Here is a 20521-nt window from a genome sequence, read left to right on the forward strand (position 1 = left end):
AAATCAACTGTCTTCACTGTTTAAATAGCATCAAAGATTTTTTTTAATGTTGTGTTGTTATCAAAATTATATGTACGAGTTGTACTTGGATTGGAGAAAATTTCTAACCAAAAGATATTTTGTAATCATTTTGACATGATGTAAGATTTCTACTTTAATGATTCGAATATACATGTGAATTAACTCTAAAAGTTAAGAAGTAAAACAATTTCTAATGGATTTTCTAATTATAAGGTTAAAAATTGTCTAGTAAAAGTAAATTTAAAGGATTGATTTGATTTTTAATCGTGATACTTAAATTTAATTTTTATTCCTGATAAACATAAAATAAGACTAATTGAATGAAAGTAACCTAAGTGCTTTGAGAGAAAACAACCCCCAAATCTTTACTTTATAGATTTTACCAAAATATTGACTAAAATGAAAAATAATTAGTTGATAACACTAAGCTGGAAACAAGTTAATTTGAACATCTAGCAACAGCACAAATATTGGAACCTCCTTACCATGTCACTGTGGAAAATGATCCAGTTCTTTTCCCTTGGGCCTCTGATTTATTCACTACCTCCCTTGTGGTTTTAGTGCTCCTCCACTTTCCTAGATCTTTCACTGTGATTGTTACACTAATAAACTTATCCTTTGGCATTTTGCAGGTGAAGAATTTTCTTTTTTGAAGGATTTTTCTAATATGGTTACTGCTGAAGAGAGCCAGTATGTGATGAAAATTGCCAATTCCCTTTTTGTGCAAAATGGATTACATGTCAATGATGAGTTTTTGCAAATGATGAAAAAATACTTTCATGGAGAAGTAAATCATGTGGACTTCAGTCAAAATATTGCTGTGGCCAACCACATCAATAAGTGGGTGGAGAATAACACAAATAGTATGTCATTTTGTTCCTTTCTTTCTCAAATAGCTTAGGTTTAACTCTCTCTTACTACTGAAATTATTTGTCCCCACATTCCTTTAGCATTTTGAATGTTAGATAGCATTTAATTCAGTATTTAATAACTATTTTGTATAGAATAGTCTTTTTAGAAGCACTGTTTGTGAATAAACATTTGATAAGGGAGGTAAGTCTTTCAGCATGCATAGAATTTTGGCACTGATAAACTAATCTGAAATCTGTGCTTTTGAATTAGTGGGTTTCTTCTGTATAATAATCTTAGCTACTATATGAAATTTTGCTTGAGCTATTTAATAAATTAGATCTAATTAGAATGGCAGTTGGTGGCTCTCTTATCATTAAAATAGAATAAGAGAGAGTTAAAAATCATATTTTAAAAATATTTGTTGGCTTTTATTTTTTTTATTAAATTTGTTGCAGTGACATTGGTTAGTAAAATTATATAGGTTTCAAGTGTACAATTCCATGGTACATCATTTGTATAGTGCATTGTGTGTTCACCATCTGAAGTCAAATCTCCTTTGTCACCATACATTTGACTGCCTTTACCCTCTTCTGTCTCTCCCCACTCTTTACCCTCTGGTAACCACTAAACTGTTTTCTGTGTCTATGAGTTTTCATTTGTTTGTTTGTTTCTTTCTTTTTCATTTGTTGCTTTCAGCTTTATATTCCACATATAAGTGAAATCAATGGTTCTCAACTTTTTCTGTCTGACTTATTTTGCTTAGCATTATAATCTCAAGATACATCCATGTTGTCACAAATGGTAGTATAATAAAACAATCATCTTTTCTTATGCCTGAGTAATATTCCATTGTATATATGTGCCACATCTTCTTTATCCATCATCTATCAAAGGACACTCTGGTTCTTTTTGTCTTGGCCACTGTGACTAATGTTGCAATAAACATAGGGATACATATATTTTTTACAGATAAATGTTTTCAAATTTTGGGGGTAGATACTCAGAAGAGGGATTCCTAGGACATATGCTAACTCTGTTCTTAATTTTTTAAGTAACCTCCATACTGTTTTCCATGATAACTGTACCAGTTTACATACCCACCAGCAATGTATGAGGGTTCTTTCCCCCTACCCCCACAATCTGTCTAACACCTATTATTACTTGTCTTGTTGATGATAGCCATTCTAACAGGTGTGAGGTAGTATCTTATTGTGGTTTTAATTTGTATTTCCCTAATAGCTAGTGAGTTGAGCATCTTTTCATGTATCTGTTGGCCATTTTGTGTATGTCTTCTAGAAAGAGGTGTTTGTTCAGGTCCTCTGCCCACTTTTTAAATTGGATTGTTTGTTTTTTTGTTGTTGAGTTTTATGAGTTCTTTATATATTTTGGATATTAGCCCCTTATCAGTGGTGTTGTTTATAAATCTTCTCCCATTCAGTTGGTGTCCTCTCTATTTTGTTCATGTTTCTTTTGCTGTGCAGAAGCTTTTTAATTTGATGTAGTCCCATTCATTTATTTTTGTTTCTATTTCCCTTGCCTTTGAGGTCAAATTCATAAAATTCTTTCTAAGACTAAGGTTCATAAGTCTAGTACTTATGTTTTCTTTTGTGCAATTTATTGTTTCAGGTCTTATATTTATATCTTTGATCCATTTGGAGTTCATTTTGGTGTATGGTGATAAGCAGTTTAATTTTATTCTTTTGCATGTGGTTTTAAACCACCGAACTGGATTGGCACTCAAAAGTTTGAATAGGATTCCTTTAATAAAGAGTAGCTCATTTTAAGCCCAATTCAATGGCGAGAAATTAGAAAGATGCATTAATTTAAAATTTTATTTCTAACTCATATGTCGTAAATGTATTTCATTTTTTCAAATGTTTCATATTTTGTCATTTTATTTTCCAATTTTACCATGAAAATAATTGAAATTAGAATCTAAAAAATAAGACTAAATTGAAAGTAGGTAGATTACTACAGATGTTCATTAAATTAATTCATATTTTCAAATTCCTCAAATAATGTTAATCGAATAAATCTATGAGACTACTTCCCACTGTGATCACTTTCACTAAGACCACGTTTTCAACTCTGAGATTGAAATGTAGGATAAAAGACACATACACTTGATTTTTTAACATTCAAAGAATGAATCAAGAATAATAATCTACCTGGAGTAGACTGAATTATTAAAAACTGTTTCCAAACTCTCTTAAACACTTAATAATCGACAAAGACCCAGTGTCTTTAAGAATCGATTTGGAAAGGAACATTTCAAAGGATAGACAATGAGGCATCATGAGTTAAATTAGCTTTCACTCATCTGTGTCCACATAGTCAAAAGTGCCTGTTACATTTGGTAGAAAGATATCCAATATACATGGAGGAAATTGTAAACGGGATGACATTTTAATCATGTACATTGTTTAAAAGTTAACTTAGAAACATTTATTGAGGCTTACTCTATGTCACAATCGTATATAATCGTGTGTGTGTAACTTTTCCTTTGAAAATAAGATACTTCCAATTTTTATTGAAAATTTGATAATGGTACACAGTTTTTCTGGATTGCTCTATCCGATGGTCTCCTTTCACCTTCCGATTTAATATGAATTTTCATCCATTTGTTTATTTATTTTTTTGAATAGGTTTGTTCAAAGACTTGGTATCCCCAAGAGATTTTGATGCCGTCACTCATCTGGCCCTCATCAATGCTGTCTATTTCAAGGGAAACTGGAAGTCCCAATTTAGACCTGAAAATACTAGAACCTTCTCCTTTACTAAAGATGATGAAAGTGAAGTCCAAATTCCAATGATGTATCAACAAGGAGAATTTTATTATGGTAAGATATTTCGGCTTTCATTTTTCTCTTCTTGTGGTGTATCAATAAATTTCTAAAAAGAAACATTAAATATTCATTACTTAAATTTCTTGTCAATCTAGTTTGGGCTACAATTCAATTTCCTTGGCTCCATTTTCAAAAGTCTCTAATTAGATCCTGAGTGAGTATTATATGCATTGACAGCTTTCCAATCTGTTTCTTTAATTTATAAATTTGATCACACCAGTAGAGTGGCTTTATTCACATGGAAATGCATGACCTTGTGTAAGAATGTTGGCTACGAAAAGTCGGCTTTGGGATGTTTTTTAGTGAACCATATGTTGCACCCAGCTCTTGACTTGGACTTCTCACAACTTTTTAAATTACAAGCATTCCTTTAAAATTTTGCTTTCACACTTGTGTATGTATGGTCAGGCATAATTATTCATTCATAGTTTCACTTACTGAGGGTCTATGATTTGTGATACAACTCAATATTCTTGGAATTATTTTCAAAGATGATTCATTGGACTTTTCAAGTTTCTGGTGTTAATCCTTCCTACACACCATATTGAACTGCAATAGTTTGTTGTCAGAAGCAGAAATATAATTATAAACTAAATATATGTTAGAACTAATAGCTTATTCTATTTTTTAAAAAATTGTAAAATTAAAAGATTATAATCATAGTTAATCAATTTAACAGTTAAAACAAAGGGAGAATACCCATTATTTGAGAACATCTAAAGGCCCTAGATTAATTATATGAAAATATTCATGCCAAAAGCATTACATTTTGTTTTGAATGGGGGAAATTATAAAGTAGTGGCAGGACCATTTGTTTTAAAGACTTCTTTATTTATATTTTATGAAAGCCTACTCAATTTAGCTAAGTTCATAGAACACAAAGCCAATGATCTAATTTACCTAAGTACCTAATTTGAAGGTCGTAATCACCACAAATACACTAGATAGCTATTGTAGAATGCAATAGATTTCATTTTGGCTGTGCTGCCTTTGCCGCAAAGCTTTTAGCTGTGGTATTAATAAAGTACCAGGTATTACGTGGTCAATTTTTCTCTTCTCAGAAATCAGGTGGATATTACTAAATGTGACTTATATCCAACTTGGATCCAGGGCTGTATTTTTCTAACCAGAATTTTTCATTGTTTCTAATAATAGCTTTTAAATCTATATTCATTTGAAGTATTATTTAAAAATAAAAAGTAAGTCTAGAGAACATGTTGTGACAAATGTGAAATAATTCTGGGGATTCTAAAATAAAATAAATTCTGCAGAGCTGAGGACTCACTTAAATTTCAAGGTCTATTTTTAAATAAACCCTCTTTTTTTCTCAGATGCCTGCATTTCTTATTTCCTATTCACTATTTTGAAAAAAAGTTATAACAACTTTAAACCTTTTATTTCAGCTTTGTAATGAGCTTTTTTGGTCACCTTTCTTTTCTTTTTAGGGGAATTTAGTGATGGCTCCAATGAAGCTGGGGGTATCTACCAGGTCCTCGAAATACCATACGAGGGAGATGAGATAAGTATGATGCTGATATTGTCCAGACAGGAAGTTCCACTGGCCACCCTGGAGCCATTGGTCAAAGCACAGCTGATTGAAGAATGGGCAAACTCTGTGAAGAAGCAAAAAGTGGAAGTGTACCTGCCCAGGTGAGAGGCTCCTGTTGTGACTCCCTCAGATACCATGGGGGGAGGGGTATCATGAAGGTTCTGACCCCCAAAATATTTTGCCACTACTTTTGAATTTTAAGTCTTGTGCTACTTTCCTCCTCCTCCTCCTCCTCCTCGTCTTCCTCCTCCTCCTTCTCCTTCTTCTTCTCCTTTTTAAAAAGTATTCTTTCACACGCATGCAGTCCTGCCCAGAGACACAGGCTCTCTTGGTTCATTCAGTACTATTTAACAAGACCTTGTTTCAGCTATGAGTCAGTATTCTTAGCTTCATTTTAGAAGATTTTCCAATAGATTGTCTCTTAGTATCATTTCCCTTGAAAGTCTTTGGTAATTCATTAATATTTAAAGCTGATTGTATCTGGAAAAATCATCTCTGACATTGTTGGGAAAAGTGCAAGCAAGTCACTGTGCTAGTTGCAGAGACGCAACCCTAAATAAGCAAGAAGAAGCTTAACATCTCCCTGTGGCTGAAAGAATAAAATCCCTGCAGGGCTTGATGTTCTGACTACCATTCTCGTCCTCATCCCTACCTCTGGCCACTCAGTACATCAAACATTTTGTAACATGTGCTGTCTGTGTGCTTGCAGTTATGCCAAAGACACGATGCTGTTTTCATGTCCCTGGTCTCTGTGTGTGGTTTTTGCATTGGCCTGAAATGTCCTCCTCACATTGCTTTGCCAGATTTATTTACTTAGCCTGCAGAGTGCAGCTCTGGCTCTTCTAGGAAGCCTTCCATGGAACCCCTGATGGAGCAGGTGACCCTCACTTTGGCCTCACTTACGCACGTCACTGTCATGACAATGCATTTATGTTATGACTGTATAATGAAATTACCCTTTTGTGAGTCTTGCTTTTCTTCTAGTGTAGAGACAGATCTCTCCCCCATAACGGAGGCACAATAAATGTTTGCAAAACCGAAACCAACTGAAGATATTTATTCTGTCCTTGAATACCTTAAAACTCTGTAAGGGAGCTAGAACAGTAAACACAAACAAGTTTATAAACGTAGTATGTAAATTCTGGACTAGAAAACAACACACACACACACACACACAAATAACAGATAAACATATATGTATGTGCATGTGGAAATACAGTTCTAACTCATTCCATATTAGGAAAATTATACAAAGAAGATTAATTAATATGAACATTGAAAGGTAATAAATAGGACATTTAGTATTAAAATTGAATTATTAAAAGTTCATTCATATTCTAATGTTAGAAATTGTCATTTAAAAGATACATCTTATATAAATGCTTATTTTTCCAAAAAATACTTAGTTGATGTTTGCTTATGTTAATGGAAACTATTCAGAACTGTATACATTTTGGCTTGAAATATATATACACGTTATGTTACTGTTATGTATCCATAATACATAATAACTATGCATAATATATAGTCATACATTTCTTAGTCTACATATAAAAATTAAGATAATCATACTATAAATTGTTTGTTTGTGTTTTGTAGGATTTTTTTCTAAAATATTAAGCTTGCATAACTTTCCATTAGAATATATTTATGTAGAAAGAGTCCACTATACGTCTATTCTGAAGGAGAGGTAGTCAATAAATATCTAAGAAATACAACTAAACCAAGTTTGTTTTTTTTTAATATATAATTGACATCTGCATGCTTATTATATAAACAATGTCTCTTAACTTTAAAAGAATTTACTTTTAAACTTAACAATTAAATTTAAATAACTCAGTCAGATTTAAACTCTCATCCAGACTTTTTATCATTAATTTTGTATTTTCCTTGCATTTTGCAATGAATTCCTTTTGATAATATGAGAAATTCAGCAGTGTTAATTCTTCCCTTATTAAATTTTATGTATTAAGAGCAGCACTCCAAATGCTTCAATTCTGTGAAGATTCAAAGTTGTTAGCAGTATTTTAACAGAATTCTAAATAAATGCTTAATAAGTATCACATATTCTATTTCAACCATATTCACTAGAAAATGTGGCCTCCAGGTCCTGTCCACTGAGAAACTGAATGTAGCAGCAGAAGAAAATTAATTTTTCATATTCTAAGAGATACTCTTCAATTATAAAATAGCTTAGCTCACTTGCTTATATTAATGCCTGTTACTATCCTAGGCACAATTAATTACCATGTAGCCAATTCTCTAGGAGTTCTACGAAATCTCCCTCTGCATGGCTAATGCATAGAGAGGAAGGCTAAAAACTGGAAAAGATAAATTTGGTTTCCCTTTTTAAGAGATTGACTGACTGTTTTTAAATATTTACATGTCAGTGCTAACCAACAAGAAACTATCCACCTCCTCCATTTTACAGCATTAGGAATGTTCAACGAGGGTAATGATTTATATGATCCAATTTTAGCAAAGGTGAAAATGGTCTAATAGCTGTGTTCTAGGTTTACTAAAGTATCTGTCTTAAATGGTTTGTACAGTTTTATTCATATGGAGATTATTACCTGAAAATGCAACTTTGCATTTTTGTAATTTGACCAGTTCCTGTCCTGCTGACAGTACTTTTACTTTCTATTATACTAGATTTTATACAAATAGCTTTAAAATGTTTTCTTAAGATGTGTAGGGTATATTTGTGGAGGGGGGAGGGGAGTAGGGTCAATGACTTTTGTATTTTTGTTATTTTTTCCCCCCTCAACAATAAATTCTACAGGACTCAGAAGCTGAATTGAAATGGTATTTTAATCCAAAATACAATAATCTATTCAGGAGAGAGTAAGATTGCTATATGGTATCACCAAATCCAGTGAAATACTACAAGGTTTATTCACAGTCACACTTCTCTAAGATTTAAATGAGATTGTCAGATATTCTTCCAATTTATCCATGATAGCAAAAAGGGATAAAATATATGGCGATGGAAGGAGAACTGACTCTTGGGGGTGAACACACAATGTGATATACAGATGATGTAATACAGAATTGTATACCTGAAACCTATGTAATTTTACTAACAATTGTCACCCCAATAAACTTTAAAAAATAAGAAAGAAAGAAAGAAAGAAAGAAAGAGAGAGAGAGAGAGAGAGAGAGAGGGAGGGAGGGAGGGAGGGAGGGAGGGAGGGAGGGAGGGAGGGAGGGAAGGAGGGAGGAAGGGAAGGGAAGGAAGAAGGAAGGAAGGAAGGAAGGAAGGAAGGAAGGAAGGAAGGAAGGAAGGAAGGAAGGAAGGAGGAAGGAAGGCAGGAAGGAGGAAGGAAGGAAGGAAGGAGGAAGGAAGGAAAGGAAGAAAGAAAAGAAGTTTGGCTAATATATAAAATATATACAATCTAAAAAGCACTTTAGAAAAATGGTTATTGCTATTATTGTTTATTTTTCAATGTGCATTTTAAGTCCTAGTATTTATCTTGTGTTAATCTATGGGTAGTTTTATATATACTTTTCTCTAGGTAGGATTTTTAAAAATCTGGTTCTAATGAACATTACCCTCTTCATTGTATTCTCCGGCATTTCAGTCTTTAATGATACAGCTTAAGTATAAGAAGAGTTTTCTAAAATCAAAAACAAATATCTTAATACTTGGAAGGCAGAGGTACCTGGCTGTAGTAGTACCTTTCATTCTGACTTTTGTTGTCTCAGATTTGCCATATGTGATCAGTGCTAGAAATCAAAGGATGTAAAGTCATTCTCTATTTTGTAACCAGGAATCACATTGTTATTTTGAAATGATTATCTACTAATAAAGTACTTCAGTTTCATGTTTGTAAAACAAAACAAAAAAGCACAATACGTAAGCCATCAGATTTTGTTCTTTAACATCTACAAAGGGTTTGTTTAATTGCTTATAAATTTATAAATTTCCTTAAAGGTAATATATATACATATTTGTTCTTTTCTCACCTTTGCTCTCCATATATATCTACTCAGTCTCCAATGCTTCTTCCCTCTGCATACCTCTTCAACTTATTCAGATAAAAAGTTGCAAATACACAACTACATTGTAAGTCTTTGTTAAAGCAGGCATGCCTTTTGATTTTAAAAAGCAATTTTATAGATTTTCATATTTAAATTCAGTAGCTGAAGTATAAAATGTGCCTGTAGTTTGTTTGTTTGTTTTTAACTAAACCATTGTCAGAATTATAGTGATTAGTACTGGGGGGCTTTGCAGTTAGAAAAACCAATTCTGCCACTTCCTAGCTGTGTGACTAGGGCAAGTTGCTTAGCTTTGTTGAACTTCAGTTTGTTTTTTGTGGAATAGAAATCGTACCTATCTCATAGGATTGTGTGAGATTGTCATACAGATGATTGAATGAATAAGGTACTATACATAAAAGGACATGCATAGTGCCTGGGACATAGAAAGCACTTAGTATATGGGACATAATGATTATTTAGGTCAGTATTATTCTATATCAAGAGGAAAGAGATAGTAATGGATAATAGCTATTTTTAAATAGTTTGACAAGGAAAAAAAGACAAAGAATGGATAAGTGGAAATTGTTTACATACTGTCTTCAACTTAGAACAAACACTACCATGACACCAACATTTTATTTCACTTCAACCTATATGCTTTGTCTTAGGCCAGATACCACAAATATTAAAATGAAAAAGATGCTAGAGTTGACGAATTTACAGTTAAAGTAGCAGGAATGAATTCAGCTATTTACTTAAATTACTCCACTACCAATAAAATGCAAATTTACAACACCTTAACATCTATAATAATGTGAATAGTATACATAAATGCAATAGAATAAGTATTATTGACAGTATCTGCCCTTTATTGCATGCCTGCTATATGCCAGGACCATCCTAAGACTTTCAGAAGCCTTATTTAATCCTCTCAATAATACTATGAAGTGGATATTATTATTATTGCCATTTTACATGTGCTAAAACTGAGGCTCAGAAATGAAGGAACATGCCCAAGTTCAATCTGGGTAAGTTACCATCTGCGCCTAAACAACCAGCCTCAGAAGTGTGAAACAAACCAAATTGTTTTAAGAGGTAAAAAGAAGCCCCTACTGATATCTTCCCTTAAGTTTCTATTTTAGGAGTATTAGGACATACGTCGTATGACCTGGACCCATATCCCTGTATGACCTTTCTGCTCCTAAGTTTCTTCTTCTATTAACTGAGGATAATTATAATATTTACCTCAAAGGGCTCTGATGTTTTTTTAAATTAATCTGTTTTTCCTACTCTTGGAACAGTTCCTAGTATATCATAAGCTCCATATTAGTGACTAAAAGATAAATTAATCATAATAGTAACAGAGTGTACACACACACAGACATACACACACAAACACCTTAATAAAGCCATCAAATGTACTCTCCAAGACATTCCATACTTTCCTCTCATCCCCTTTTTGTACTTTCACAATCAATATCTGCTTTTTATAGAAAATAAACATTAAGTCCATGTTAAAGTGTAGGATATAGTTAAAATTTAGTACTTAGTTTAATATGTTTACTATATATTTACTCCACTGTTGGTCATATTTTTCCATAAACATGAACCTGTTAAAACTATTTTCCCATGATCATTCCTCTTGGTGTCTGAGTCTCATTTATAGCCATCATTCCCTGTTATTCTCTAAAAACTAAACATCAGAAGTGATGCTAATATAACTTTTAGTGACTTTCACTAAATAGCTAAGAGACTTAGCTCTTTTAAGGATACAGACATTGCCTAAAAACTTATGATCTGTATTGATGAGGAGGCAACATGTAAGTAAAAAAATATATTTAGTTCTAACTAGTTGTTTTCAGTTTTTATAAAAATTAATAAAGCCCTTTACTTTTTAAAAAATGCATTTTTTAATACATCCATTTGGTCCATATGGTTTACTATAATAGAAAGATGAGTAATACAATTCATTATTTTGGGAGATATTCCATTTTAGGAACAATCTGGATTTCTGTTGATACAATTTTTTTAAAAGTTAGTATTCTGTTTATGACCACTGTAGTTACTTTTAAGTTTTTCAATGATGTTTTATTTCTTCTTATAAGAGTGAGACAAATTTTTGTGTAATAATTCATAAAATCCATTGAAACAAAAAATATTTACTATTCTTTTGTTTAAAAAAATCTCTACTGTAATTGTAAAAGTGCATAGTTTTTAAGATGTAATATGTAACTCACTTTCATTGATTAACAGTTTTTCTGTGTGCTAGCAGGAGAAATTGTATATGTAAACTATATCATGATATACGTAAACTATATCATGGTAGTTTTTATGTTTCCTTTCTCTGATTTGTATGGAGTTGAAATGTTGGATGTAGTTAACGCTTTCCATAGTGTGGAAAGTTGACCAGGATACTAAGAAGAGAATGAAATACCTCGGGTAAATGTATGATTAATCATTACCAGCTTAAAAAGTCAAATATAGAAGTAGGTCATAGACTATTGAAAGCTATTCATTTACAAGTTTTACATAGTACAGTGGTAATGATTCTTGATCTCAAAACTCATTTTTCTGCCATATATTGTGATTTTGTGTCCATTTTATATATTTTTCCTAATTAATAATTTAGTACTATTGTGTTATGTTATTCTCCGATTCCCCGTTTTACAAGCACAATCAAATATTACTTGCAGTTAAAAGCCAGTTTTAGTATAATTTACCTTCTATAAAACCGACTTTAAAAATCATATCTAATATTTTATTCTTGTCCGTGATACTGTAACTAAACACTTTTAAAGTGCCGTAACTAAATATTTTTTCCCCTATGTGTTCTCCAGGTTCACAGTGGAACAGCAAATTGATTTAAAAGATGTTTTGAAGGCTCTTGGAATTACTGAAGTTTTCATCAAAAATGCAAATTTGACAGCCTTGTCTGGTAGGAAATAAACATCAATTTAAAAAAATTTTATACCACTAAAGCTTTTAAAAATGATGATGCTGAATCCCTTGTATTATATTACCCTTTATATATTATGCAGTTCTGAGGTAAAATATAGCTATCATTTGCCAGTTAAATACAACAAACACATTTAACTTCTATAAGTAAAGCTATGAATAATCATAACATTAAGCTTATATTATTCTGGTTCATGTCTTATTTTCAATAGCAGATTATATTCTCTACAAGACCTGTCTTACACATCTTTTAACTCCCATCCCATCTGGCACAATGCTTTGTAGAGTAGATAATCAATAAATGTGTTGATTGAATATCTCAAAATGTCTGGTTATAATACATCATATAGGAAGGAAGAAGGAAGAGAGGATGAGTGTCTGCTGTAAAAGCTAGACACATTTTAAAATAATGCCTAGTGAGATGATGTGAATATTATTCTAAGTCTTTAAGAAAAAACAGTGGTTTTGAAGAAGTAGCTTTGAAATATACCTAGCAAATTTGACACTGAGTAATTTATTTAAATATTGCAAGAAAAAAATCCAGTTAAATTATTTGATTCAAATGCCCTAATTTGTTCAGGGTAAAAATCATAACATGTTAGTAACACTGAAGTACTTAGAACATGTAAAATCCTTTTGGAAATATTTTTAAGCAGCTAATGATAAGACATTTATCATTGAAATAAGGTACCTGTGAGTTTAAGACTCAGCTTATATAACGATTACTTCTATTTCTATAGAACACGGAAAATAATCTGTTTTTTTTTTTCATGAGATAAAGTCAACTACATATCAAGATAAAAGAAACTCAACATGTAAAGCATCTTTATATGCAATTTATTGAACCCAATTCTCCAACTAGACAGAGCTGAGGTGATAGAAGATTCCTTAGCAGTTCATGAGTTACAGGAAAGAATTGAGTTTTCCTCTCCTGAAGTAGCAGGAAAATCAATCTGAGCAAAAAATAGCTTCTAAACCTGGAGTGTGAGGACTCATGGACTGAGTTCAGAGGAGTGGATGCCTCCATCCCTGAAACTGCGTATAGGGGTACGGAGGAAGAGAGACAGAGAGAGAGAGAGAGAGAGAGAGAGAGAGAGAGAGAGAGAGAGACTGGGTGGAGATAGCATGGTCATAATTTTCAATAAATTCTCAAGGGGTCTACAATCAAAAAAGGCCTGTCCTCTCAGATTTAGGATTGGGCAGATCGTTTTCTAAGCAGCAGCCAGCTTCCAGCAATGAGATGACACTGATGCACTTGATACTACAACTTCTACCCCTCAGTAAGAGAGCTTACGTCACAAAACACTAGTAGAGCTGTTCTAAATGTCTACTATATAAACATTCCTGTCCACACAAAGAAATGAATTTTCCCTGAGTAAAGGTTTTCGTGACTTACATCCAGCAACTAAGGCTATGAACTCTTCAGTGAGATTGTCAGGAAGATAGGATGGTTAGAGATTACAAAGGTCATGGGTACGTTTGTGTTTGAGTCAGAAATACATTCACGGCTCAAGTACAGTATAAAGTTCCTATGCTCCCTTAGGAACTGAGAGAATCTGTCTACAATACTGGCCAAATTCCAAATGGATAATTACATTCTGCTGTCTTACCATGGCGTTATTTTCACTTTGATTAGAGATTCCTTCTTCACTTTTTCACCCAAACATCTAGTCAGTTATTTCAGACACATAGAACATCTGCTGCTTTTCAGTCCTGAGAGAGTAGCACTGCCGTGGCAAATCAGTTATGGTGGTCAGGGTAGCTTAAACTTTTTTTACATATCTGGAAGGTTTATAACATAATATTTAATCACCTTTACTATGTACAGAGACAGTACACCATAGATATATATTATGACTGCAGAATAAGATCTTTTAGAGTTCCTATACTCTATATCAGGGGTGTCCAAACTTTTTTCAACGTTTTTCACCAAGGGCCGTATGCGGTAAAATACACAAACAGCCAGGCCACTCAATCGAGGTGAAGTACGTATTGCCTCACCTGGTTTATTTAAGTAAACTAAATATATTTTTAGAATTTGCTGCGGGCCAATTAAAAATGGATTGTGGGCCGCAGTTGGCCCGCGGGCTGCAGTTTGGACACCCCTGCTCTATACGCAAAACCTCTGTTTGATCAAATCTCCATCAGAATTGAATCCTTCTGAGCATCCTGCTCCCAGATTCATGCCTGGTACCTGGCATGGGGCTGACACATAGTTGGTACACAGTACCTGTTCGTTAAGTGATAAAATGAGGGGTGGGGAGGAGGGAAGAGGTTTCCTTGGGACCACTTTATACATTACATTTCTTTGAACATTAACTCCTTAAAACATCAGTAAGAAATCCAGGATTGGCCATCCTCAAACCCAATTCAATTCTTAGGATAACTTGATGAAAGATCTAAAGCCAGCCTCTCAAGCTTTCAATGGGAATTCTTTGATTCTTAAATTTCTAGTTTTATCTGAGTCTTGGCGGCCCCAACATTCCAGCCAGCCACCCCAACCAATACCCAATACATCCTTCTCTCTCTCTCTCTCTCTCACACACACACACATTAATGTATGCATCATTCATTCAAAAACTATCTAGTGACACAACCATAACACTTGCCTCTCTGTTTCCTCTGAATTCAGTACATTTATTCCCTGCATCATCTATTTGGGCACCGTATTCTCTGCCTTATGTGCTTGGTATCCTTTTCACATGTCTAGTTGTTGCATCTCCAAATAATGACTCAAGTGTCTATGACACTTAGTCCTCCCCAGAAGTACCCAGGAAAATTATTAGCATATATTATTTCGTTATTATCTCCTACTTTAATGAGAACTTCATGGTGTTTAAGATGTATAGCATTAATTATATTCAATGCTATATCTCTTTCTTTCATTTAACAACTCTTTGAGAAGCAGATAGTGTGAGCAAAGTACTATGTCATAAAAATGAAGAAGCGATTAAAATATCATACCTCTTCTAAGGAAACACGCAGACTTGTGGGGAGAAGGACGTAACAGCTGGAATTAATAAACGGAGCAGTGACTAAAATGTTTTAATAGCACAGGGGTTCTCAACCAGGACGATTTTGCCCTCCACGGGACAACTGGCAATAGCTGGCAACCTTTTGGGTTGTCGCTACTGGGGAGTGCGGCTGATAATTTGGGTGCAGAGGCCAGGGATGAAGTTTACATCCTTGTGATCTACACTGCACAGCACAGTCCCCACAACAAAGAATCATCGTGCCCAAAATGTCCATAACGATGAGGTAAGAAACCCTATACTAGAGAAAGCGCTATGGAAGCAGAAGCAGAGAGAGGAAAAAAAAATCGAAGAGCAAAATGGGAGCATAGTATTTGGCCTAAAGATGGAGGAGAATATAGGGATGTATTAAGTTATTAAATGCATAGAACATTTTTGAACAACATCTTAGAAAGTAATAGCAGTGGTTGGCTCTAGAATATGGGACAGAGGTTCTTTGATAACAGGAGTTTTTGTTTCACGTACCACTGTGTATACTGTTTGGAATTTTACTTTATTATTTCTTCAGTTAAAATTCTTAAAAACTGAGAAAAACTTTTAAAAATAACATTATTAGATTTTGTAAATTCAAAAGCACCCAGAAAACGATTAGGTACTACTATGATACTGCTACATTCTCCAATTATGTAATAAAATTTTCATCTGTCTTCAAAAATAAGAAATGTGATTTACTGGTGGATCAAAACAAAAACAACCTCAGCTTCATGTTCTGCTTCTGGAAAAAGAGTGACTTGAGAATCCTTTGCTAAGACCCTTTGAATCCACTCTTTTATTTTCTATTTCATGACATCCACCTTCATTTCAGAGTCCCATTACTGCTGCCCTGGACTATTTCAATAGCTTCCTAAGTGGTTTCCAATCTCTCTTCCATTTAATCTGTTTTATCTACCACTTATCTACTATTACTGAGATTAATCACCTTAAAACTCACTCACAGATCATTCCAGTTCCTGTTCAAAGCCTCCCTTCAGCCAGCTGTGTACTGTCCACTGCGGGGCATTCAGACCTCAGCCCCCCATCAGCTTTAACTCTGGCTAATTCCTTACACAGCTTGTGCCCCAGCAAAACTGAACATGCCCTCTGGGCCACACATCTCCCCAGTGCCCCATCTTTATGAAATCTCTCCTACCCAAAATACCTCTATAACTGGGCCTCAGCTCACATATCCCTGACTTTTTCAAGCCTCCATGATTACAACAACCAGAAATAGTCACTCTTTCTTAAATTCTACAATATTCTGCACTTCACTTTGTGTCACATTTCACATCTAATCTCATATTATCGTTACTTATGCATCTGATATTCCCTGCCAGAATTTCAACCCACCAAAGATTGATCCCTCTGTGTGCTTAGGAAGCACCCAGCACTGTGCTTTTCCCTTTGTACTCACTGAATAAGGAATGAATCAGATGAGATGCTCTGTATTTATTGTATCTATATTTTTCATATCAGTTTAATATCCATTGCTTTTAATGTCGAATTTCATTAACATAAAGCATAGTAAGCATTCATACAATAAACATGGAATGTAGAGAGTGCTGAGAAACATTTTCTTCCTGGGCTGGATGTAAAATGCTCATCTAGTTGAAGTAAGGATCCTTTTATAGAGTAGGGCTATTTTTGTAATGGAAATGAATGACTGTCAGCATTTCGATTAATAGATAATCCTCTTGGAAGGTGTAAGGAGAAGGAGAAAGTGAGTACTAAATCCTTCAGCATAAAGTACGAGCTTTAATAAAGGAGCCAATAAAATAAAGGAGTTAAGAAGACACAGCAGAAGCCATATCCAGGTCAGACTCAAGAGCTTAGATTTATGCTGGACCGACTCTTACACCCTGCCCTTGTTTGTTCTCTTTCTCCTTGTACCTGTAAGCCGAAGGGATAGATTTATCTTCCAATGCCATAATTCCATTTCTGCTCCTACTTTCTTACCTGGACTGTTGCAACAGTTAAGCTCGATCTTCCTGCCCCTAGCTTTCTCTCATCCAATTCACCCTTTACAGCTTCTGCCTCACGTGTCTTCTAAAATCAAAGCAGTTGTGTTCCTTTACTTCTGGACAAAGCCCAGCTTTCTAGCATCATGGTCCAAGCTCTTAGATCAGGTGCATCCCCTGCCACTCCCACCTCCTCATAGCCCAGGCTCTACTTGCACCTTGGGTCTTCCCCACTGCTTCTCTCACTTTGCAAACATAACCCTCTGCTTGGAATGCCCTTGCCCCCTTCTCTGACACTCACCCTTCTGCTTATTTTTCAAGACCCAGCCCAAATGTCACCACTTCTGAGAAACTTTCCCTGATATCTCGCTCTTCCTAGATGATTTACTTTCCCTCATTCAGAGTCTCATAGTGCAAAGTGCTATCACACATTTTACCTGTTCCTTAGATTATTTGTTCAGATATGTGTCTCTGTCCTCAGAAGCAGGGACTGGGTCATAGACATCTTTCTGTCCTCAGAGCCCAGCATGGTGTGGGGAGCAAGACAGATACTGGGTGTGTGTGTGCTGTGAGGAGATGGTGCCGGCCCTGCCTTGCGCCACATGTGGGGGCTTCTCTCAAACCTCCAGCCCTCCTCACTCCTCCTGCTCCAGACACACAGGCCATCTCCTGTCTCCTTGAACACGTCTGGCTTGTGTCTGCCTCTGCACTAGGTTTTCTTCCATTGGAAGCTCTACTTTGAGATCTTCCCATCACTGGCTCCTTTGTAGTCTTTAGGTCTCAGCTCAAATTGACCTCATACATGCCTTTCCTAACAGCCTATGCTAAGAAGCTCCTCTTCCATGCTCTAGTTACCAGCCAACACAATACTTTATCTTATTTCTTAGTTACACTTACCACACCCCGAAATTGTGGTCATGTATTGATTTGCTTTTATATTGTTCTTGTCATTTATTGTCCTAACCCCATTAGAAGGAAATATTTAGTTCACCAAGGTATACCCAGTGCATCAGCTATGTTTGGCTCATAGGAGGTGCTTAGTACATGAATGCATGAATAAATGAATGAATGAGTGAATGAATGCATGAACAAATGATATTTGCTGGTCTATAACAAAATCTATCCAGAAAAACAAACAAACTATTCCTACCTTGAAGGAACCCAAATTCTAAAAACCTTTCTAAAGTTCGCGGGCCGAAGCTAAAAATATTTTAGCAACTTAAGTGCAGAAATGCTTTTGATATTCTGGCGTTCTGTTATGGAACTCTCTTTATTTTGTTATTTTAAGCATGTCCTTCCTGACGCAGACATCTATGTAAATTGTCTGTATTTGGGAACAGTGCCACAAAGGAAGTAACAGCATCCACTTGCATCTGAGGGCCATCCTGCCAACATTATGCTAAGCACAGATACTTAGAGGCTTTGGTGCCCTGCACAATACCTCACACAAACAGGGTACTCACTACATATTTGCTCAATGCTAAGTATTTTGCCCTGCTTCTTTTAGAAGAGCTTGAATTATAGCCCAGCTCTTCTCTGGGGAACCTAGCGTTTTACTGGCCCAGTTCCCATCTTACCCCTGCGAAAAGCCTGGCTCCACACTGCCCCGAGGAAAGCGGGAGCCGTCATTTGGCAGCAACATCTGTTGTGGCCACGATTAGACTGCTTGGGGCCAGTATGATTTTTTTTTTTTTTTTTTTTTTTTTTTTTTTTTTTTTGGTAGCTCTGTTTGCCTTTGACTTATTTATTTTCTTTTTTAGAGAATAGTTAGCTTTTCTCTAGCCAATAAGATGAGCTTATCAGTGTAAAATAAATCTCCTTAAGTTCTATCACATTATCATTCATCAAATATCTGAGTGAGAACTTGGTGCCTGGCAGTGTGCAAGGAATTGATAAGAGATGAATAGGACAAACAAGGTCCAGGCCCTCGAGAAAGGGTATGGCCTAGCACGAAACATGACTGGCACATAATTACACGACGATGAGCTATTACACGATGGAAGGCAAGCATAGGAAGCTATAAGCTCGCCTGTATCCTTGCATGACCTGATCTCTTTCTAAAATTTAGTGACAACAGAAACATTCTTGATTAAACCACTTTGGGCTTATATTTTATTTTAACCTTTCTACTTGAAGCTTGCCCCAAAAGAAAAAAAAAAATCATTTTTTCCCCTTCGGTATCTGTGATGTAATTTCTTATTTGTTACGTTCTCTGCCTCTTGTATATGCAAAGGGATACTGTTTCTCTGAAGGCTAAGGGTTCTGAGGTCTTGTTTACATGTGTAGACCTTTGCTGTCCATCATGCATCAGTTAACCACCCCTGAGGGCTGGGACACTGGATTGGATCTTTATTTTGCTGTCTTTGAAATGTATACAATGACACGGGTCTGGTGGATACAATTCCCTTTGCTCTTCTACTTGATTAGATTTTTAAGTTATTTAGTGTGTGTGTGGTCTTTGTATTCTTTCCTTCTCTGGTGCTGTTCTCCATCAATTACCTAGAGCATCTACTTTGGATTAGTGCCATATTTTATTTATTACAGGAATCAATTTTATAGCAATAATTATGAACAGAATTGTGGTCATGGTGCCCAGAGCGTGACAACACCCCAAATCCTACGAAATAGCTGACCTTTTCATTCAACTATTAATACATTTCTGTTTATGCTGTGGACTGGGTTAAATACTGGAAAATTACACATTACCAGGAAACTCCCTCTACTAGGGTAGTTCATTTATTAGGCCTACTGAATGCCAGAAGCCAGGGATACTAAAGGGAATGACACAATCCTTGTTTTAAGGAAGCTGACAGTCCAGAAAGAGAGAGTGATCAATACCACTATGATATATTATGAAGACGTCAATAGAATTAGGTCCTGGGTTCAGTGGGGAAGAGTGGTCAGCTCTCCTTTAGTGGGGGATAGAAATCAGAGGAGAGCAGAAAAGGCCTGGTAGGCCTCGAAGCTGAGCCTTAAATGTAGATTAGCTGTCTGACTGAACAACAACAAGGGGTAAGGGAGTTTCTAGAGAAGCAAAGACACAGAAATGATAAAGTTTGGTAGGTTCAGGCTATTGGAGTTCAAATACACTGCAGCACAGGGTATGAAGTGAAGAATGCTACATGAATGAAGGAGAAGCAACCTAATAGAGGCCCTCTTATTGAATACTGAGCAGGTACAGGGGGATGAGAGATACTGAAATAGAGATGGGAGGTAGAGCAAGCAGGAGAGGGGGTAAACATGTTTAAGTAGGGTAGTGGCTTAAATTGGTTTCTATTTTGATAAGATCATCCCAGAGATGCTTTAATATAAACTCGAGTCTGTTAGAGCTGTTCTCAACTGCGGTGTCAT

At 35.2% G+C, this 20521-nt stretch overlaps 1 protein-coding gene across 5 annotated transcripts in view; it reads left to right on the forward strand.

Moving 5' to 3' along the window:
* The window catches only part of SERPINI1 (serpin family I member 1), a 75047-nt gene that overhangs the window by 48851 nt on the left and 5675 nt on the right, over positions 1–20521 (forward strand). For all 5 annotated transcript variants that reach the window (XM_019735797.3, XM_019735777.3, XM_074327440.2 and 2 more), the window contains 4 exons: positions 654–884; positions 3519–3713; positions 5165–5369; positions 12087–12184. In XM_019735797.3, the coding sequence (XP_019591356.3) occupies positions 654–884; positions 3519–3713; positions 5165–5369; positions 12087–12184 (729 nt within the window). The remainder of the gene's footprint in view (positions 1–653; positions 885–3518; positions 3714–5164; positions 5370–12086; positions 12185–20521) is intronic.

The sequence above is a fragment of the Rhinolophus sinicus genome, chromosome 17, assembly GCF_057876585.1.
Source record: "Rhinolophus sinicus isolate RSI-liver-muscle chromosome 17, RSI-T2T, whole genome shotgun sequence".
In the NCBI taxonomy this organism is placed as follows: Eukaryota; Metazoa; Chordata; class Mammalia; order Chiroptera; family Rhinolophidae; genus Rhinolophus; species Rhinolophus sinicus.